We start from the raw sequence: 24,566 nt of genomic DNA, 5'->3' as shown, positions 1-24,566 counted from the left end.
CATAATTAAACTTATCACTCTTGAGAGTCCAAAAAAAAATTAAATAAAAATAATTAATTCTACATTTTATTCTGCTAGCAGATACAAACTTGTACACTTAATTACATTCTTATAATTGATGTTCAGCAACTGGGTGAAAGGAAAAATTCTTGTAACAAGGTAAATAATGTTTTATTAAACAAAAAACATAGCTTTTAAAAGTTCACATTAATTTGTTACCAATACCACAGGCTACAAAAACGTTATTTTATTTTTCTAAAGTAGTTTTTACATTTAATGAATATTTAGTGTTAAAATGTTCAGATCTCTTTTTTGCAGATTTAACTATGAAATATGTATGATTGAACACTAAGATAAATTGAAAATTTTGTAATAAATTTTTTTACTATTAAATATCTTTAACTGCATTCAACAGCCTCATCACCTCGACAACAAACTCTATTTTTATCAGCATTTCTTGTACTTGCCCATTTTTCCTCATCACAAAGACGAAAATAAACAGTTACCTAAAAATGAATAAAATATTGTCAGTATATGTAAGAGGGCTGTCCAGAAAATAACTTACGTTTTGAAATAAAAACCAAATAAAAAAAACAATTTTATTATATAAATTTGAAAGAGACAATCTTAAACTATTTTTCTACATTAAAATTGTAGCCATTAAATTAGTCGCCATTTAAATTGAGGTACTTATCTTAAAGATGCACAAGCTTTTCAATTCCTTCTTGGTAGAAATCTGCCGCCTTAGATTTCTGGCACCCATCTTGCACAAAACTTGTGATAACCAAGTTTCCCCGATATAGTTTTGTGCAGTAAACTTTATGAAATTTGGGAGAAATGAAGTGAGAGATTTGTAATCGTAATCTGGCAATTTTCACGAATTTTATCATTGATTTTTCGTCATTTCATCAGTCACAAGGCTAGGCTGACCACTGCGGCCCTCATCATGAACATTGTTGCAGCCATTTTTAAACTGAATGCACCACTATCTCATTCCACCTTCACTCATTCCATTTCTGAACACCTCACAAAGTTGCCAATGAATTTCATTTGGTTTGAGGTTTTTTTGCCAGTAAAAAACTAATCACTGAATGCACCTAAACTCACAGGATTTTCTATTGAAGTGCACATTTCAATAATTCACAATGAACAAAGTAGAAAGATCACAGTCCACATGCTATAACAGCTTGATTCACACTGAATGTAGAAACATTTTGATGCCAAGATGGCGGGTCTATCCCCACACATCTCCATGCTAGGTATAAATGTAAGTTACTTTCTGGACCACCCTTGTATATTAATAGTTATATGCAGTTTTGTTTATACATCTTTAGTATAATGTTACTTTTAAAAAAAATATATTACATTATTTTTAATATAGTACAAGGGGCAGCTGAAATGTAATGCGCACTACAATGTAACAGGAGAACAAAATGTTGTATAAAATGACAAGTGCTGTCATCTTGCAATTTCATTTCCCTATTACTAACATTCCAAAACTCATTGACCCATGCTCTCTTTTTTTGTCAGTTGCCATTGTTATGGATTCAACAGAGTTCTAAGATTCTAAACACATGTACATGACTGACTATTTGGAAGTTGGGTAAACTGAATTCTGTGCAATATAAAGACATTGAAGCACCTCAGGAAACATGTACCTCATGTTTGACAATCCTCGTACCTGATAATTCTGTAACAATAAAGCTTGCTCTCATACGTTACATGCAACTGCCAAGGCTGTTGTGAAGTTGAAATTTGAACCTATTCCATACCCTTCACACTCACAGTTTTGGAGTCCTGTGATTTTCACTTTCTGCAATTAAATAGGGTTGTAAGGGCATTCATTTCACTACAGATTATGAATTAAAGGATGCAGTTAGCTCATGGATCAAGGAGACTGCCAGCATTCTTCATTGACCAGAATGAGAAAATTGGTTCACCATCAGGAGAAATATATAACTAAATGTATAAATATAAATGGTTACTAAGTTGAAAAAAAATTTAATTTTTTTAGAAAATAAATGTACTTTTGTGCCATTTGTTTTATTTGACTATCTCCTTTTATCTGCGAGTTATGAACGACTGCATTACATTTCTCCTACCCTCAAATGCACTGTATTTATTATATGAGTGAAGAAAAAAAATTCATATTTATGACAGTGCTAGAACTGAAAAACACTATTTTATTATCTTTTATCAGAAATATAAATGATAGACAATGGATAGATAACATAATAATAGGAAGACTCCACGAATTAAAAACAAAATTAACTTCATCTGGAAAGATAAAAAAAATTAAAAATAAGAAAAAAATGTTAACCAATACATCTCAAAATACAAAAGATAAGTACTTAAAAATTTCATGCCACTTAAAAATAATTATTATATTTAATAAAAGTGATGCAAATTTATGAATAAAATAAATAAATCCAATTAGTACAAAATAAAATAAAAGCTTAAATCTTTAATTTAAATTATCTGAGAATATATTAGTTTTACACATTATATGAGGATGAAAAGAATTCAGATTAATTACTGTTATTTAAAAATTAACAGATCATATGTTGTATAAGAGAAAAGTTTATAATTTAATTTTATATAAATTATAGAACGATCTTTTAAATGAACAACAATTTAATAAAGATGGCAACAAAACCATGCATAGGCCCTTTCTGCTAGACCAAAAAATATTGTGCTGTGCTATAATCATCAAATATGGTTATCAGCCATGCATCATTTCCATTCATACTTCATGCTAAACTTTTCCATTATATTTGTATTTACAGTTAATGTGTTTTGAAAATGAATGACTAGTGACAGCATTTTTTCATACAGAATAATATTTGAACACTGTTTATATCAGTAAACCTCATTTATTATTCATTTGATGTTACAAATAAAATAGAGGAATCTAAAATTCACGTATCTTACTTGAATAAAAAACATTCAGAGATTTAATACAGTTGTAAAAGTACTTCAGTACCTGTAAAAAGAGTTCTCACAATCTGTTACTTTATGAGGTTAAGATATTTTTCCACATTACTTTATTTCAATTTGATTCTGGGATTACACTAAAGACATAAACCAAATAAAAAGTTTTATTTTGTTTAAAATAAAATTCACGTATAATATTTCACATATATATAATTTCATTTTGTCTAAAATTCACGTATCTTACTTGAATAAAAAACATTCAGAGATTTAATACAATTGTAAAAGTACTTCAGTACCTGTAAAAAGAGTTCTCACAATCTGTTACTTTATGAGGTTAAGATATTTTTCCACATTACTTTATTTCAATTTGATTCTGGGATTACACTAAAGACATACACCAAATAAAAAGTTTTATTTTGTTTGATTTTTTAGGTACATGTACAGATTGTGTTTATCACTTATAGATTTCAGTTATCTTATTTAATTTATATATATCAAGTTTGTAATGTTATGATGAAATACATATGTAATTTATTCCTACTGTATACTGACTTAATACACTGTATCATTTGGCAGTTCAGCAGTTAGTCTAATCCACATGTCAGTTAGTCCATTATTGAGATGTTGCTTTCGGGTGTACCGACATGATAGGTGTTCAAATTATGTTAAATTAACTAAATTATATTAATTTAACTATGCTAAATTTAATCCAAGAGCCTACAGCATTAAAAACGATGTAATAAAAACTGATTGGTGATCCAGTTAACTGATTGGCTAACCAATTAAAATAACAATAAAAGTAGGAGAAAATATTTAATAACTACTTTTAATAATAAAACTATTTTCTTATTTGTAATTACCCTCAGGTTGTCTGTATCGTGTTTTAAAACTTGACACAATGCTTTTCCTATGACATCTCTAGAAGCTGCATACTAGTAAAAAGAAAATTGTTTTAGTTTTATAAAAAAATAAGAAATTAAAGATATTACATGACTTTCATGTACTATTATTTTCAATTCATGATTGATATTTGAATGAAATTAAATATCATTATGATTATTTTACAATACATCTCAATTTATTGTAAAATTTAAATATTTTTATTTCCAAACAGTACTTCATTACATTAAATGAAATAAATATTGAGAAATATTCATATTTTAACCTTACATTTAATAGATTACTTCATATTAAATTGTGTGAATCACAATAACTTGCCATTATTTAAGGCCAAACTGGTATCTAATTCCATATTTGATGGAGCACAAGAAAGAGATTCTGAAATCAAATGACATTTAATTTCCCTTATCAGTTAAGTTGAGAAGTCGGCGGAACTATATCTGTCAAATGGTCATTCTTTTATTAATAATTTGCTGTTTTTTTTATTTAAAAGAAAATTAAAAAAAAAAGTGTTAAACGATGCACTTTAAATATGTGGTGAAAATTTGTTTCCAAAAGATCTTTTGAAAAACTGATGCAGTTTTTTGTCAGTGATGATGTAAGTAATGCTATGGTTAATTGTGCATATTTTGAAAGCATTAGCAAACTGATCAAAAAAGTTTTGTGTTTTGATTGTGTTGTTTTACATGATATTGTGTTTTTTACATCAGTATGTGAATATATGTCAAGTTTCCTAATTTATAATTATGCAGTTTAATTTATATATGTCTGGATTGTTATGTTTAGCAGTTTGCTTTTAGTAATTATCTTGTGTTTTTGTTTGTGGTTTTAAAAGATATCTTATTTCTTGAAATTTTTAACTATTTTGGGAGAAAACAATTGACCGATACATGTTACCATTCTTTGGTTCATTAATGTAGATTTTTGTTATTAAGTGGATTTTTGATTTTGTTCTGAATTTTATGTAACATATTGTCAATAAATATGAGTATATTAAAATTTGCTATATTTATTTTATTATCTTGAATTCTTTTATCAGTAATACTGGATGGTTAGGTATATTGTGAAAAGATGTGTTAGTTATAATGGTATTTGCTGGACACGTACTTCTTTGTAAGAAGCACATATCACAGCAAATATAAAATCATGTTTCTGGAAACATGATTTTATAAACATATAAACATGGAACATGGAACATGTGAACATGGAATTCAAAAAATTTACATAAGGTTTATCAAGGAAAATATATTAATTAAAAATTAAATATTTATTAGTAATCTGTAAATTTACTTATTCTGACAAATTTATTTTTATTATCACACTCATTTTATTTTTACTGTAGTTGGTGAATGCTGGTCTTACAGTATTATTCTATCAAGATAAATTTACCAATCCACTGTAGTAATATATGAAACATATTAATTTGATTTCAATAAATTTCCCTATCTATTTATTTATCATATGGAGTTAGTCAGATTTTTGTCTCGTATACCAAGTGCAAGTCATTAGTCCATTCATCTCTTCAAAGTATCACCATTACTGTCAAGTTTCCTCATTGTTCCTTAAACTGTGATGCTAGTTAAAATTACTCATTATAATGTGAGTGTGGCTGTGGAGAGGGAAATGAGATTCTGTCCATGCCATACCAGGTGACTTATACAGATTCATTACTTTATGATTATTAATTTCAGCTGTTACTGCATGAAAATTTCCCCCCGTACGTGTTAGAAGAATGATACATGACTTTATCACTACCACTATATGTATCTTGTACAATCATGTCAGTGCTTTCTTCTTCAGGTAGTTTAATCGCCACCATTGAGTAGACTCTTAGCATTACCCATTTATTTCAATAAATTACAGCAAGGAATGAATAATCATATTTTCTGTATGCTTAAATTTTTTCTGTAGCTGGTAAAAAATGATTAGAATTAGGATTTATAATTTTTTTAAATTCAAATATGTATTCATCTAGTTATGCATATATGTGTAAGCTTGGAGTAGGAGTAGGAGTATCCAGAAGGTGTTCAGTTTAACTTTTTGTACAATTCCAGATAGTAAACAAGTTCTGGCCTTGGACAATTTCAGGCACACATGTGATCACAGCCCAACTAAGCTGCAATAGGAAATGGCTTTCCTGCTGGTTTTAAGTAAGTGTGATCTTGCTGGCCATTGCATGATGTCACAGATGGAACCAGGCCAGTTGACCCAACATTGGAGTTGGGCATTTGTTTGAGGAAGAAAGAGGAAGGGAACAATCTACCAACATAGGAAGTGCCCCTGATTGGGATTGATCAGAGTAGTTTGTTGCCCAGGAATAATGCATCTATGTAGGTATTCATCTATTGGATGTTTTAAATCTTTTATTCTTCTACTTTCTTTCTCTTTTCTGTTTAGCCTCTGGAACCATTGTAAGGTTTTACTTCAGAGGATGATTGAGGAAGATATTTATGAATGTAAATGAAGTGTAGTCTTGTACAGTCTCAAGTCAACCATTATTGAGATGTGTGGTTAATTGAAATCCATCCACCAAAGAATACCGGTATTCACGATGTAGTATTCAAATCCATATAAAACTAACTGTCTTTAGTAGAATTTGAACCTTAGAACTCTCGACTTTGAAATCAACTGCTTTGAGATGACAAGTTCAGCACTAGACCAACCTGGTGGGTTATTATATAAGTACCTAAATTTCATAACCACCAAAAAATGAGACCTTTTTAAAGAATATGTATATATATATTTCCTTTACAGACTGTTAGAAAACTGTAGTAAACAGTCTCCATTTATTTTTATCAAATTTTAATAAAGTTAAACTTTGACAATATTTATTGACTTCTATAAGCACTCAGAATTCTTATGTTTCATAATAAATTATCTTAATTTAAAAAAAATGTTTAACAAAGATTGTTGAGTTTCAAAAGCAGAAGACAGCAGCCGTATTAATTCTCTTTTTTATGTGAGGTTATCTGAGTTGTTTTTATTTTCTTTCATGTAAAGCTTTCAATGAAGCTTTTGCCTTCATTAACATGTATCCTTCAAAAGAGTATGTATTAACAGAGTACATATACATAAAGTATATGACTCAGTTTACTGTCTTATCTATATAGAATAGGATTTCTTTATAGTAGCTTATATTTTTTTGAAGGATTAATATTGGAAAGAAAACAATGTCCTTAACTATTTTTGTTGATTAACATTTTAAGATGTTGAACAATGTTTTTATCTTATTAAAAAAAAGAACAAAAAAAACACATTTTAAAAGTTCTTATATTATTTTGTTCTACTGCTTCTTTTTAATATTTGAAAAAAATTTGTTCGGCATCTTTAAAATTGTCGGGTAAATTAGGAAAAAAAATTATCTTCTGCTTGCAGTATAAAATGTAGATTATTAAATAAAACAAAAAATTGATCTTGAAATGTACACCAGATAATATTTGTTTTTGTTTTTTTTTTAGATAGAAACTTTAAAAACTCCATAAAAGTGTTATTTAAATTTTTATGGATAGAATTTAAATCTTACTTACTAGTGTAATGCAAATACGTAAGCAGCTTTTAGCTCCAGCAATATTATGTGGAATAGGAATTTGAGGATCACTGACTAGTAGTGGATCTTCTTTAGTTGGATCATCCTCAGTTCGAAACATAGCACAGAAACAACTACCATCAAAATTTTCTTTGCTGAAAATAATTTACATTAAAAAAAATTAAAGAAAATAAGTTATCTTGCCAACAGAGAATTTTGATTCATAATGAACTTACAGCTATTACAGTCAATCAGTATTACTTACAGTCAATTGACTGATTTAATTTTTAATATTGTGACTTATATACAATTTTACTAACAGAAAAGCATTTGAATTTACATTACAAACTCAACAAACAAATATAACAATATTTGTAACATGTAAATGTTAAACCATCCCAATGTACCTAAACAATGTATTTAACTGGTCATTACAAATTTTTTGAATGAAGGTAAATTTTAAAATATCTGTTTTTAATCATAATTGTATTTTTTGAAGATGTTTTATACCCATTTCACACTAACAGGCTGTAAATATTGAATTTGTTAAACCTTCTTGTACAGTTTTTCCTATCTCAATCCCTTTTAGCAAACTGTCATCATTTTTGGTTGTATTATTTTTATTTATTCTTTATTAAAAAAAAAAATCATTAAAATCTGAAATTAAAAGTCTGAATTGCTTTAAAGGTACAAAGTTTAGAAAAATGTTAGTAAGCCAATTAAAAACATGTGTGATATTAAAATTAATTGAAAACCTTACCACGGAAATTAAAAACTAACTATTAAATCAAAATTTACTAAATAACAATTAAAAAACAATGCATTATTTTTTTACTATGTACAACAAAAACCTTTTTTTATGAACTACAGTTTTATAAAAACTGTTTATAAAAAAAATTGTTATTGTATTTTGCAATACAATTTAGTAAAATAAAAAAAACTAAATTTTTTTCATTTTATTACTCATTTTAAAATGTGATTACCAAATAAAATATTAGTTATTTGAAACTTGAATATGATTCCAGTTTATTAAATTATTTTTTTTATAAATGCACTTAATAGCTTAGCTATTTATGTTGTTTATTAATATGATCTTTGAGCATATCAAAACAGAATTTAACTAATTCAGCCTTTTAACTTTCAATAATTCAAATAATATGTTTTTTTAATTATGTTACAACATAATTAACTACATTTTTTATTAATTTTTTTTTTTCGTGTTTCAAAGGAAATCGTATATTTTAAAGGATATGGTATATTTCAAAGGAAATGGGTCTTGAAGACATGAAAAGTTAAATTGTACTATGCTAAATTTATACTCTTTTGACCATGAACCATAAATAAAAGTGGTTTTAACATTGAATTTTTTTTGTATATACCTACTGACTGACTTTATATTGCTTAAATTTTCCTTCTTTTAAATTGCTAATCTTTTTTTTTTTTTAATTAACTTTTTACACTCTTTACTTCCTTGTATGAATTAAAGGAAGTATTGTGATTGCAAAAAATTTCATTTTCCAGATTTCAATGGAAATATCCATTTTGACCATAACTAATCTATTTTGCCTAGTTTTGGCATGACATAAATATGTTGTATGTATTTATCTCGCACAACTTAAAAATGATTAGCCATAGGATGTTGAAATTTTGGATTTAGGACTGTTGTAACATCTAGTTGTGCACCTCCCCTTTTGATTGCAATCGACTGAACCAAAAATGTCCAAAAAAGCCAAAATCCAATTTTGTTGGATTTTGGACTTTTTTTTAATTACTGTAATAAGCCTCATTGAGAGCTTTTCAACGATATATCATAAGTGGTACTTATTTTCATTGGTTTCAGAGTTATAGCCAAATAAAATTTTAATAAATAAAATATTTGGATCTTATGGGAAGGCACACCGGTTCGAATCTCCATTGTTTTTTTAACTTTTTTTTTTATTTAACTGATTTATTAATAATTATTAACCTCACATTGTAAAAAAAAATTACAGTGAATAATAATTCAATAACAAAAAAAAAATATGAAAAAATATCAAAAGTTTTTAATGAAATAAAATTGTATCTACTTTTCATTTTAAAAATAATGTGTAAATGTAATTTAATAAGCATACTAAGAAGTCATTTTTTGCCCACATCAGATTTTTTAAACATACTGAAATGAATACTTCCAAATAATTTGGTTAAGATTGTTATATAAATTTCACAGGTGTTGGTAATAAAATCATATATTTATTTTTTATAAATTGTGAATGGAGTAACATAAAAGAAAAAAGCATTTTTAAAGTTGATTACTGAGAAAAGTTTTACAGGACAACTATTTTTTATTTCTTCTAACAATACTTCTGATTTTGTTCTCTCATACAACTCTATATAAACTACTCTCTTACAACTGATATGAGTTATAATACACTTAACACAACCTGATACAATAAAAAATTCAATTGGTATTAATAGGATTCCAATAATATTAAAAAAAAACTACTTTAAATAATAATATCACCTCACAGTTACTTATACTTATATTTTTTTTGAAGGCATATTCTCTTGATATTTAGGAATATTCTGTCATTAAAACATTCAGTCAAAGATGTCAGGGAAAATAGTTCATAACAAAATATGTATATACCTTTCTTCTTTTTATTTGTTTGCCAAATAGTTATTTATTTTCTAACCAAATTACTATTATACTACAATCCTTCTAACTGCTAAGTATTGATAGTCATTTGATGATAGAAGGATGAAAGCTATTTGACAATTCTTATACTACTTGATTTAAGCAAGATCTTTGATAATTTACACCAAACATAAACTAAAATGTCAATTAAATCTTTTTCTGAATTGCTGCTTCTGTTGTTTTAGCTCATATTCATTTAATATATTTCAAGCTTATACAGAATGATAGAATTTTGATTAACTGGGAGTACCGGAGTTCCTTTTTGACAAAACTAATATTTTCAATTTACATAAATAATGTTTCACTATCTTTACTGCATTCATCATACTAAATTTTAACTAATAATTTCACTATATATTATTATTTCTCATTAGACAGAATTGTTGATAAAATTTTAAAGCTAAAGCAGGATGTATGCATTATTACTAGCTTTGTTTGTAGCTCAACACTTTAAAAGAAATAAGAATTAAATGCATTCTTGTGAGTCAGTTTTAGCTTTTGAATTATTTTTTGACTTTTTGCGCTTCTGATCACATCCCTTGATAAATTTTTATTGTAATTAGTCAATTATCAGTGGCGGCTCATAGCTAAAATTAGTGCAGGTGCTGCCCCAGAAAATTTTTTTCTGGGCCTTTTCAAGGCTATGGTTAAAGTTTTCTGTAAAATAAAAGAACCGAAAAAAAATGAATCAAATAGATTAGCTGGAAGCTGGATAATAATCTAATTCTACACTTATCATATTCAAGAATATGGTTCATGGTTTTTAAGCACATTGTGCTTAAAAACTGTATTTGGTTTAACCGAATAAATAATAAAATGTCAATATAGATATTTTTTAGTACTATTAAATAACTCAATAAAATGTCTGCTTAAAAATACTATAGTCCAATGATGATTAATTTAAATTTCTATGTACACAGAAACAAATACATAATTAGTTTTTACTAATTACCTTCTCTTTTGTCCTTCCAGTGTGTTTTTGGACAAATGTGGTGATCAAAAATCCCCTGCTTTCTGCCATCTTTTGATCACTATTGGAAAAGCAATTAAACCACTTTCATATTCCTTCAACCAACTAAACTAGAAAAGGGAACAAACAAGGAACATTCCATGCACATGCAGAGTAAAAAAAACTACTTTCCAGAGTTGGCACTGTGGGATCAACAGTGCTCTCTCTGCCTCATAGCCTTGCTGTACAGCTTCCTATGTGCACATGCACACAACACCCAAACACCACGCTGCTGGAATTGTGAAGCACACAGTTCCATGCAAAGATTTTTGTATCTTTTTCATAAATTGGGGATGGCTATTGACATTAAGCTTAAGGATATAAGGATGTACTGTAGAAGTATCAAGAAAGAATTAAAGAAAAAAGACTCATTATATTTAACGTCATCAATAATATCAAGTGGAAAGGGAGTGCTGCAGTTCCACAGTGACTGTACACGAGCCGCCACTGTCAGTTATTTTCCTTGAAGTTAAAATTCACAGAACTTATGATCTACATAAGTAACACTTTCTGCAACTGGGTTTATTTCAGAATGTGTCAATCAAAATATATCTCAATATTTCTCTCAAAATCTCACAAACAACTAAAATCAGAGCAATCACTCGGCAACAATTTATGCCGCAAATCAAATCACCGTCTTATCCCACCCGCCTTGGCTCCAGCAGACTACATTTTTGTTTCCAAAACTGAAGTTGAGGTTGAAAGACCGCATTTTCGACGACATTCCGGCTCTCCAAAGGGCTTGCACCGAGCAGATGCAGGCGAGCCCACAGTTATTTCTCTATAACATTTGACAGGCCCTACCGGTGCTGCAATGAGTGTATAACTAGGGAAAAGTTCTATGTAGAGGGCTGATGTGAGTAAATCTGTTTATCTTTAAATCTGTATTTTTATTTAATTTAGTTCGGGAACTTTTCAGACATACTGTGTATGTAACTAAAAAACATGACGTATTACACAAATTCTGATATCAGTTTTGAATGTAGCACCCGAAAATTAGTTAAAATCACTATGTATATTTTGAATTCAGGAAAACGATTTTTTTTTGTTGACTAGTGTAGTTGAAATTGAATTATTTAATAACACATTTTGCTTGCTGGGAATTATTGTGTAGGATGACCATTTAAGAGTCTATTCCATTCAAATTATCAAAGAAGAATGCTGTATTATATTTTTGTCTGTATTTGCATTAAATCTGGGCTGTACCAGTAACATTACAGCTGTCATAAAAGCTGAACAGTGTATACCACTTGTTATCCTAACTACCAGGTAAGTTTAACACATTTTTAACCAAAAAGAGTATTATTGGTCAATTATATTGTTACATGATGATAAATACATAAGAAGTATATTTGAAATGTAAAGTAATATTTAAACGAAAAAATACTTTTTCTAATTATTAATAGGTAAGGCTTTAAGAATAAAAACTATATAACTTACAAATTAAAAAAAAAAAAAAAACATTATTACAATGCAGAAGCCTTTTGTTTGCATTTATACAGTGAAATAAGGCGTGAAACATTTTTTTGTTTGATTACTAAGATTAAAGTGAAATTAACAGATCTTTTTATTTTAGATATACTTGAAACATGAGGTGGAGCTCGGTAATAAACAGTTCTCTTTTACTTTATTAAAATAATTTTCTTCATAAACTATTAAATACTAACAAAAACAATTAGCTTTAAACTTACTCTTCAGCAACATATTCACCAATAAGTACCATCATGAATATAACATAATGAAGCCTACTGTCCATCATCTAAAAATGAAAAATCAATAAAACAAAAGTATTATTATTATATTCCTGTTATCTTGGTTAATTCTAGTAAGATGAAAATTGTTTACAATTGAATTACTTTTTTGCTTGTATTGGACAAAAATCTTTGTGACTCAGTTACAAGTGATGTGCAAAATACTTGCATTATCTCAATGGTTACACAGAGTGAATGATTCTACTGTAAGACTTATACAAAGTTTATACAATGAAATGGTGATATCAAACTATAATAAACGAATCATTGCTTATAAAAATAATTTATAAAATCACTAATGCATCGCTTATGTTTTAAGGTATGGTATCAATTTATTGCAAAATTATCATGATTTTCTTTATTTTACTTATAAACAACTGTTTGTAATCTGCTGGTAATTGTTAGGTTGTGGCTTTTGACATTCTTACACTCACGATAAAGGTCTTGTATAGCAATTTATCATCAGCTAAACATCAATTTTATTTATTATTGTTATCAAACTGGTTATTTGATATCTTGTATCATTAATATTCTACTGTTAGGTTTTTAGTAGTTTTAAGATTCATTTATTCTAACCAGGGTGAAATAAAAATAACTTAATTGTAAGATTCTGTTAAGCAAGGCAAATATAAAACTATAAACTTTTTAAATGAAAAACTGAACCAAATTTAATAAATACAATATTTTCAGAACATATTAAAATTATGTCAAGACTTTCAGTTGCTCTTGAGGTCAACTGTAGTGATTGTATCACTGTTCTCTCCGTATCATCAGCTGATGTTACTCCTGGAGGTTTTTGAGTTAGCAGGCAAGTATTAAAATTTGGTCAAAATGTTTGTTAGATTTGAATTCAATATGTTGTTCGTTTATATACATTTATATACTTGTTTGATCAAATTAAAATAATCTATATGATTAGTTATTCTTTTATTTCAGATAATGTTAGAATATTGAAAAAAGTTGTTAAAACTGTTAGAATTTATTCAAAAAAGAATTATATATACATTTCTACTATTGGCAATAGTAGAAAAAATCTCATATTGTCACTCATGAAGTGAATTCAGTTTAGTGAGGAAAATTTTTTTTTAGGAATCAAGAAACTATTGAAGTACTTAATTCATTTTAACATTAATACTGGAATTTTCATTTTTAATAAAACATTTAGTCTGTAGTATAATTTCTTATTACTAATTGCTTAATTGAATACAACAAATCATGTTGAATTATCAACAAAAAAACAATCTCAAAATTACAATTTCATCAAATAATTGGAAGATATTAGAAATCTATTCACAATGTACCACAGGAGTATTCTAACATTAGGTAAACTACTTTAAACTGGCCTACAAAGAGAGAAAAAATAAAATGAAATTTTTTTTTTCAGGAAATGTAGTTGCAGATTTAATGATGAGTGTAAAAATATCAACTGTAAGAAGATCTGTGTGGTTTGTAACTATTAGACAGATATTTTAGACTTAAATTTACCCCACCCATCCTGTACCACTTCATCAACAAACAAGTAGTTTTTTTATCTAGTACAACAAAAATTGCTTTCTTTTTTTGTTTAAAATATTTGGTTTCAATAACTGATTATATTTTTAACTCAAATGCTGTAAATTATAGTTATTGTGGATGTAAACATGTAATGTCATGACCTAAGCTGCTTTTTCTTTCATCATGAACAAGTTGATGAGTGATGATGAAAATAATGGATGTTAAGATCACAAAAATATATAATGAATTAGACCTATTTTATTTTAACTTAATTCAAAAAGTAATAAATTAAAACCAAAAATTATTTAAAATGATAACTCACTTTCAAATTACAGAAAAAACTTTTTTCCAGAGGATTTTCAGAGCTAATTATGTAGTTCTTTCTTCAGTGGAGTGGTTATTAATAAACCACTTTTCATGTAGATAAGTTTTGGATTGGTTTGTTTACATATATTAGCTATCTATTTACTATAAGCAGATTGTATATCTCATATGAGTAACTCTGTAAATTCCTCTGAAAATAACAATATTTGTCTGATTTCAAAGTGAGTTATAGTTCTAATACAGTTCTAAGTGAGTACAGTCCTAATAATTTTTTAATGCTATCAGATTTTTCTATATGTGTTTAACAAACTAAAAGTTATGTATACTATGTAAGTAAATTAATCAAAGTAAGATGTAAAACGAGGGTTATTTTTTTTCAAGATCCGATCGGTCGCGAAATAAAAACCCGCGCAAAAACCGAATGAACCTTTGCGTATATGTGTTAAGCAGCGTCTCCAGTATGGCCTTCAATCACGCCGCATCACTTCGTGTTGTTCTGAACACGCAGCTAGCACGTAAACATGTCTACAACAATAGCATCTCCCGCCAAGTGTGAAGTGCGTGCGGTAGGTAATTCGTTTTCTTCAGGCTGAGGGGTGTAATGCAGCTGAAATTCATCGACGAATAATTAATGTGTACGGTGAAACTTCAACGAGTGACAGCAAAGTGCGACAATGGTGCAGGAAATTTAAAGCAGGACGTACAGATGTTCATGATGAAGGCGGTCAGGGAAGGAAGCGAGTGTCAACCGATGATCTCGTTGAGCGATTGGATGAGGCAATTCCAGAAAATCATCGGTTCACAAATAATGTATTGAGTGATTCGTTTCCTGAAATTTCAAGGTCAGCTCTCTACACCATTGTGAGTGAGAGACTTCAGTACCGCAAACTGTGTGCGAGATGGGTTCCCAAGATGCTGTCCGACCATCACAAAACAACGAGAATGGACACCTCCCTAACGTTTCCCCAGCGCTACCACAATGAAGGAGAAGAGTTTTTGAACAAAATTGTCACAGGGGACGAGACATGGGTCCATTTCGAAACTGAAGAAACAAAAGAACAATCCAAACAGTGTATGCATTCTCATTCTCCCAGTAAACCAAAGAAGTTCAAGCGAACCTTCTCCAACTTTCTGTTGGAGAAGGCTACTGTGTTCTGGGACCGGAATGGAATTCTCTTGGTGGAATTCATGGAACGTGACACGACCATCACTGCAGCTTCATACTGCGTGATTCTTCAACGTCTACGAAGGGCAATTCAGAATAAGCGGAGAGGAATGTTGTCATCAGGCATTGTCTTTCTCCATGACAATGCTCGGCCGCACACTAGCTGAAACAAAGAAGCTCCTGCAGCGTTTTCGTTGGGAAGTGTTTGATCACCCACCCACCATACAGCTCGGACTTGGCTCCATCCGATTTTCACCTCTTTGCTCACATGAAACGCTGGCTAGGAGGACAACATTTTGGCACAGAATCGAGCTGCAGAACAGCGTAGAAACATGGCTGAAAACACAGGCGGCTCTGTTCTATGACAAGGGTATTGGAAAGTTGGTACCACGCTACGACAAATGTCTTAATCGGAGTGGCGACTATGTAGAGAAATAGCGTAACTATGTAAGTACTTGTTACAATAAAATTTCTTTTATTTTCACTGTGGTTTTAATTTCGTGACCGATCGGATCTTGAAAAAAGATAACCCTCGTATATGGATCTTTTCTACTATAGGACTGCACGGCTTAAAAGTTTTAATGGAAGTCAAATATTAAAATAATTTGAATAGGGGAAGAAATTACGGAATTTATAGTCCCAGAATTATTAAAATTATTAAATAATTTCTCAACAATTAAAAAATAATCAAATAAAAATAGATTAATTTTGTTTCTAGAGAAACGTTGTTAATAAATTCTCATTTCTCTAAAAGGAGTTACAGATTATACACGTACAAAACTGCCTTTGTCACTGGAATGAATTTTAAGTTGATTTTACAGAGGGTACCTCCGCTCCGATCCTGTTATTATGCCAAAAACACAACACAAACAAGTTAGGCGAAGTTGAGGGGAAGTGCATGCATCCCCTCAACTTAAATGTACGTTAGGACCGGGTAGGGTATCTCCCCCAGGGGAGGGTCACCTGGGCTACAGAAGAAAAATTCGGCTTGTTCTCAAGGTACAGGAGGGTTCTCGATGGGGGCCTCGGCCCCCATCGTGGGGAACTGCCCTATCAGATTAGGTAAGAATAGGTCAATTACACATGCCATTTTCATTCACATTTCCACAGTGTACACCAACACAGGGTCGCGAGACGGGCGAGTATCGAACAAAAGTTACACTTACGTGGTAGAATACACTAACACACAAGTAGGAATTCACACGTAGGGGCTTGCCTGTCAAATGACGTAGATATGAAGTGTGTATTAGCAGTAAGGAGTGGACGTTCCCTAAAAATAATATTAATTTATGTTTTGTTTCGAGAAACGAAAACCAAAAACACAACATTTTTAAAGAAAATAATAAATTTGCACTAATGTATTAATTGCATTTACAACGATAACTTTTAGAATAAGTGCTTTTCATTACTATTATTAAAAAAATAATACATGTGAAAATATATAAATGAAATAAATCTATAGTAAAATTACTAAGTAAATTATAGGTAAAATTATTAATTATTCACTAGGTATAATAAAAAGCTGAACATAAAAAATTATCTCCATTTATTCAAATAGTTCTATTTATTACTATAAACAATTACTCATGAAAAATACATAGTTGATGTAGAATACATTTACGAATAGAGTAGTATAATGTGTATTACAAGCACCCTCCTCTCACAGCTAAGCTTATATTTTCGTCTAGCGCACTCTAAAAATAACTATAGTTCTAGAAATTTTTTTTAAATTTACAGAACTGATCAAATTTGACGCATCTGAATAGCTTAAGGACTATTATGAAAGATACCTATGCTTGTAATATTGCACTAGGCTGTATGTAAATAATAAATATCATTTTAAACAGTATGTACGAGTTGGTACCACGCTACGACAAATTTCTAAATCCGAGTGGCGACTATGTAGAGAAATAGCGTAACTATGTAAGTACTTGTTACAAATAAAAAAAAAGATTATTTTCACTGTGGTTTTAATTTTGAGACCGATCGGACTATAAAAAAATAACCCTCGTAGTATTATCAATGCCTGTAATTATTCTTTTATTACTTAAAAGCAAAAATTTCATTTTTTGGCTTTTTTCTGCAATTTTCCTTTTAAAATTGCATGATGCTATATTGCATAAAAAGTTTTCAAAATAAATGTTTTTAAGTGACAATTCATTTTAAAACTAAATCATTTATTTAATTTTTAAATTAATTCCAAAAGTTTTTAAATGTTTTATCACATATTATACTGCTCAATCAAGAAAACTTGATTATGATAATAACTGAAGACATCACGAAGGGTCCCTCTTTTCAGTAGTTGGTGAGGATTTGGTTTTCATGACAAAAATGAAATACCTTTCTAAGGTATACCTTTTTTAAGGTAACTACACTGAAGGTAAACTTACAAATAAATTAATTTATAGTTTTATTTTCATGACAAAAAGTTTTTGATTTATTTAATTTCATACATTACAAACAATATTGACTTATCTCATATATTGATTTATCACAAACAAGTGACTACTTTAATTCCATGAACTCATTTCTATTTTCTAATCCCCTAAATGATAAACTTAGTCTCTCTCTCTCTCTCTCTCTTTCTATATGCATGTATATATATATATATATATATATTATTATTTTTTTTTTGGGAGGTTTTGTAGTAATAAAATGATTATCTCTATAAGTATGTAGAATAATTATAGCAACTATTAAATACACAATTTATGTGCTTTTATGATAACATTTAAGAAGAAACTTTATTCAGAGAACTGTTGAATTAAAGTATTTAATTAAATTACTTACATTTTTATTTGGTGATAAGGAGGTATGTTGTAATAACTGGTGTGAGGAATAAAATATGTTGCATTAAAAAATTACTCCAGCTAAAATAATTTGCATTGTAATATAATCAGTTTTAATGACGTTACCTTATTCAGTTACTATGAGTATGATTCACATGATTGTAATCAACAACCAATGATATTATACTTGGAATGTTATAGAATAAATATCCTTTGAATCATACTTAGACTTCTATTACATATATCACTTTTTCTTTTATATTTATTTAATGATTTACAGTATTACCTATATGTAAGTTTTAAAATTATATTCAAAAATATTTACACAAATACAAATTAAAAAACTCTCTATTATCAGTTATTTAACTGGTTTGATACAATTCTTTATCCTCATTTTAATACATACTAATCTTTCTTGACATAATTACTTGTATTTTTTACATTTGTATTATCAATTATTTGCTTTTTACGTTAATTTTCTCATATTACTTATATCCATAAAATTTAACAATGAAACTTGTCTACCAACAAAAATAAAGTGGTGTCTTCTAGTAATACACAGTTAAAGAGTAAATAAATTCAACTATTATTATATAGATAATTAATTTATTTAAATAGTTCTTGATTCTGTAAAGGTGATTTTTAAATTAATTCATCACGGATCTAGTTATATCCAATCAAATCCTTTAGAAACCAATAGGGTTGAAGGTATCAGCGATAAAGAAAAAGGATGGACGTTGAGAAAAGACTAGCTTCCCTAAAGAACATAGTTTCCCATCTCAAGAACTGTGTGACAATTCGGAACTACCCATCTCATTTCAGTGTGATTAGTAAGTGACTAAATAGTGTGCAGTTCAAAAATTTCAATTACAAGCTACTAAATTGTACAAATGAAAAGTGCTTGGATCACAAATATGGAAAAAACATTCATTTTACCTTTCCTTTCTCATCAGAAAATTTGTATCAATATGAAAAAAAGAAATTTGTAGTATAATATGAAATAAAGATACATAATATATTTAAAGATATTCCTTATTCTACAAAACTACCTTGTTCACAAAAAGATTGCTGTTATGCATAACACTGTTTAAATACTAAAGACCGATTAGATCATAACTAAAATATTTATTAAGATCTATATCCTTATCTATGTGATTTTTTTATATTTAATATATTTTAGAATCTTGTGCCCAAGCTTACAAAAAATTATGTTTAGATAAAATTTATGAAAAGATTATTTTTAGATTTAAACCGATCTCTTTAAAAGATGATAGAATTTATGGCTTTCATTCAGAAGACTGGATTATTGTGGTACAAATCCCTGTCAGTATTGATAGTTTTGATATAACATAAGTTTCATCTTTCAGTTCCATTATATATATACATATGCATTAGAAGTTGTTTTGACTTGTCATTAAAAAACTCATCGAATTGCTATGTTATTATCGATGGATTCAGTGATTATCTAGCCAAAAACTACCTCATAGATTGTGATACAAAACAAGGAAGGAAGAGGTAGAAAATGAGAAAGGAATAATCTACCCAAAGATGAACTATAAACAAGATAATAAGTTCACTAAAATTAGTTCTTCAAGGACCTCCCTCCTAGGTGATGGTGTCTATCCGATCCACAATTTCTGAAGGTAATTGTTAATTAAGATCAGATCAACACATTATTGGTTTTTAAATTAACCAACTCAATCTCATGACCAGCTTTGATGTGCACCATAAATGTGCATTCTCTTTTTAAATACCCAACACTGTGTATTACTTTGATGCATTAATGTCCCTGTTGCATGTTTTTTCAAGTGGATGTATAAGAGATTTTGATGTTTTATGCCCAGCCTCTCTGAAATAACTGATAAACTGTAAGTAGAAATTTTTAATCCGCTATTATATGAAAGTAATTATGGGAATCATTACTAAGAAGACTAAAAAAAGATTCATTCCATGGAGTGCTTTTTTCAAATAAATCCTTCATAATCTGCCCTTCTATATCAATGAACTTGGTGAGCAATGTTTATTTCTTTGTACATCTATAAATTTCCTATGCGGTAGAATGGTAGTGTGTCACCCTTTTTCTGAAAGGTTCTGGGGTCAAACCCCTTTGAATTTGACCTTTTTTTATATTTTACAAGATTCATTTCTTATCCCATCATAAAAATGTGATTTTAATTCATTGTTATTCCCTCATTCTACCATAACATCTACTGCATGAAAATGATATTTTTAAGAACAATTACAGTAACGTATACTCATAATTGTCATAATGTAAGATTAGAAATAAATAGAAAACTAGTCAGCTGTTTTTTTTAAGTACACATATTAGATGGAATAATATAGTGTATAAGTTGTTCCACATAATTTTTCAAATTATTATCTGCATATGTTTACCTTTTAAATTATAAATTGTTGCCAGATTATACATTGTCGAAAGCATCATTAGAGATTTTCAGTTGGTTGGTAGAGTGGAAATCAAACCACAGACTGCAGTGCTTTACGTGAAACCTTTTTCAGCAATCAAGCTTCCTACAAAAAAAAATCAAATCTTTTGAAAATCTTTACTACACTGTTTGATCCAGTAAGTAGCAATGGTCAAGTGTTGCCAGCACGTACTGTGTTATGTTTATATTTTTTATCTCCCCGATTTACTTGTAATTGTCAATGAATAAATTTTTTATTCATATTTATACCTAATTACACAATTAAATAATGTATGATTAAATATACTCTTTATTTTATTTACTCCTTCAGCAAATATAAACTAATAATGTCCAGTTTTCCTAGATGTAAATCACCTACTGGTGGGAAAGATTGGATTATAATTCAGTTGGATATTTCTATTTATCAAAACAATAAAGAAGTTCTGAAGGAATTTGGTTGGAAGAATTAAGGAAGACTATGGGCAAACTTATGTCAAAGCAAATATCTGTTTATCCTGTTTAGTTCTAAACTCAAATCTGACTATACTATCAATATTATAATAATCTTGACAAGAATATTTCAATAAAAAGAAACTGAAAGAGTGTTAAAATTTTATGCACACAATTTATAGTTTATTGAAAAGATAATAAAACCATAAAATTATACATACAAATTATTTTTTTTAATTTGAGATACACATTTAGTTAGAATATCTGTTTTCAGTAAAAATACTAATGCATAATGTAAAAAAATATAACATTATTGATTTAACAAATATATTTCTAGTCCATATCGTATAATACATAGAGATCAAATTATTTTAATGGAATTTAATTACTTGTTGCACAAATGATACTTATTAATCATTTTACTTGTTTCACCTAATATAAAGTAGAGGGGATGCTATCTATTACCCTCCTCCTACATTTATGCAGTCGAATTCATTTTAATTTCTTACTTATATGGTAACTACCTATGGATTGAAATTAACAATTTTCTGACAACAATCTGTTCATTACTGTTTTAGTTACCTCCTAAAAAAGTTGGCAATCACATATTTTTGTAAGTAATTTATACATTTTTTCTTTTTATATAGTATTCATTAATTAACATCTATTATTTGTTTATTCACACAACAAAAATATTTATAAATTAACATTTTTAAAAAATCTTTATTCTCTGAACAAAAATTTCATTTCTTTGCAAATCTTTTGAGAGATTCCCAGTAGATAGATCTTGTGATTTGTCATTGTAAATTTTTCATGGGTAAAAAAAAGAAAAAAGAAATTGAATATGTTAACTTAATACAAAACTTGAAGATTATTTGTAGAAATATGATTACCAAAATTTCCTGATTTTATTAAATTTCATCAACACAATGTATGTAAACAAATAAAAAAAAATTTAGTTAAAAAAAGAAAACTATTTACTTTTGATAAATAAAAATACCTGAATAATAATAAAGTACAGTATTACTTTCGGTTGATGGCAGGATTAGAGTGGGTGGAAATGAACTTTCTTTATGTTTTGAGATGAGGAGTAGCATTCACATAAATACATATGTCCTTATATATGTATTTATAAGGCATATATATATATTTACATAAACCTATATATGTATATATAAAATTTTGTGGCTTGAAAAACTCCAAAACTACTACATAAATTTCATTGAAATTTAGACACGCTGTAGTAGTATATATGACGCTGTGCATATGAAAATTTGATGATGATTGGTTGAGTCGTTCTTGAGTTACAGCCAATTTAATTTTGATACCGAATTAATCTCAAATCTTAACCTCAAATTGAGGTTATGTTGATTGTGTAGTGGTGCATTTTTCATACAAGCTTATGCAGGGAGTCACAGTGGTGAGTGAGTTGAAACTTGATGCTTGTGTGAACGGTTTATTTGGTAATTGAATTATGTAATGTGTTATACTTTGAAAATCACTGTGTTTCTGATTGGGAAATATTTGAGGCATCAGAAAAGAAAAGTTACTATTGTTGTGCAGAACTGCAAAAAAGTTTTTTAATTTTTTGTTATTTACATCAGAATACGTTTAAGTAGAATTATAGTCTCTATCAGTGACAATGGTGCTATTCTTGTTGCAGCTCAGATGCAAGTTATCGTTGCAATATTTTTAACTTGAAAGTTATGTATGTAGAATGTCAATATATAGTGCATTATATTTCAATTGCTTTATTAAAATTGGTTGAAGCAGAAAAAAATTAATAAATAAATTAAAAATTTACCTTTATAACACTGACTGTTGCTTTGTATTTCTTGTTGAAGCACTTTTATATATTCATTACTTTACCAGATACTACAGAATAATATAGTTTTAAAAAATATGTTAAATGTATTATGAAGAATTTATAATACATAATACTATATCATTTAAAAAATTATAATGCTCTAAAAATAATTCAGTTTTAAATTGAATCTGACAGAAAATTGTATTGATAAGAACAAGAGAAAATTTAAATAATTTGACTTATTTTATTATTGTATAATTATTGTAATACAATTACTATGTTCTGTACATGTGCAATTTGTTTGAACCTCGTTTTAATACATATTCATTAATTATATTATTTTGTATTTATTTATTTCTACAAAAACATTTTAAAATATTTCTACACATCTAACGTTTTTTTTTTTCTAAATCTAATTATTCATCTATTTTTATTATTTTGTTGCACATATAAGTCCCAAAGGTTAGTAGGCAACACATGAAAAGTTCATACAAAACAAAAATACATTTACACAGAATAAAATAGGTACAAGAGAATACAAAAAATATTCAAAATTTCAATCAAGTGTCTTATGGTAAATCGCAAGATCACTTTGCAGCTCAGAGCATCATATCCAGCAAAACTGAATATAAGGGTATTTATAAAAACTGTTTCAAGAATTCAAGGGATGGTCTCCCATATCGAAATAAAGAAATATATCAACATAAGTCTGGAAATGCTTAGTTTACCAGCTATCCGTTATTTTGTATTTTTAACACAAAAATGTGTTTCTCGTGATGGTTAATTGTATCAAGCTGAAATTTTGTGAACTGTTATGGTACCAAGAGATTTACTTGTATAAAAATAATGAACCTGATCTCGTAATCCATTTCAAAGTGGCAGCCATGTAAATTTTTTAATTGTTAGTATCTTTGCAATCGCTGGTTTATTTAATGTTATGTTTCATAAAATAATCTTAAGTATTTTATGACAAAAAAATGATACTCTTTTTTATTTAAATTCATTTGTAAATAACAAAGGTATAGCAACAATTCTTCCAAGTGAGTCACTAGATTAAGAAACCAGTTTTTATTTCCTCCAGAAAAAAATAAATAACACTGATAAACATAATTTTTGTTTTCTAACATGTGATACATGATTTTAATCTGTTTTTTGTTGCTGAAAATGAATATGAACTCAGAATCTTTCATCACCCACCATTTTTGAAAAATGTTTAATTTTCAATTAAAGGATTTTTTTTTCATTTTTCAACGTATAGTTAGTTATTTTGCTTCCTACATTGTATTTTTTAGCTCATTTTTTATTGTTTAACTTTGTTAA

At 28.3% G+C, this 24,566-nt stretch overlaps 1 protein-coding gene across 1 annotated transcript; it reads right to left on the bottom strand.

The window, feature by feature from the left end:
• Positions 1-214: 214 nt before the first annotated feature.
• On the bottom strand, positions 215-18,667 carry LOC142326154 (uncharacterized). Its single transcript, XM_075368384.1, has 5 exons — positions 18,568-18,667; positions 12,735-12,802; positions 7,362-7,515; positions 3,795-3,866; positions 215-506 (listed from the first exon to the last, which is right to left on the bottom strand). The coding sequence occupies exons 2-5, from the start codon at positions 12,800-12,802 to the stop codon at positions 399-401; spliced, it is 402 nt and encodes a 133-aa protein (XP_075224499.1). The 5' UTR covers positions 18,568-18,667; the 3' UTR covers positions 215-398.
• Between the last annotated feature and the right edge of the window lie 5,899 nt (positions 18,668-24,566).

The sequence above is a fragment of the Lycorma delicatula genome, chromosome 6 (assembly GCF_047948215.1).
Source record: "Lycorma delicatula isolate Av1 chromosome 6, ASM4794821v1, whole genome shotgun sequence".
NCBI lineage: Eukaryota > Metazoa > Arthropoda > Insecta > Hemiptera > Fulgoridae > Lycorma > Lycorma delicatula.
This window is presented reverse-complemented; position numbering and strand designations above follow the sequence as displayed.

Bases quoted from the DNA above. Each gene is read 5' to 3' on its own strand.
- LOC142326154 (XM_075368384.1), bottom strand. From the start codon at position 12,802: ATGATGGACAGTAGGCTTCATTATGTTATATTCATGATGGTACTTATT. The intron at 7,516-12,734 runs GTAAGTTTAAAG...AATTATTTTCAG, and splicing joins GGTGAATATGTTGCTGAAGA to CAAAGAAAATTTTGATGGTA. The intron at 507-3,794 runs GTAATTACAAAT...ATTCATTTTTAG, and splicing joins ACGATACAGACAACCTGAGG to GTAACTGTTTATTTTCGTCT.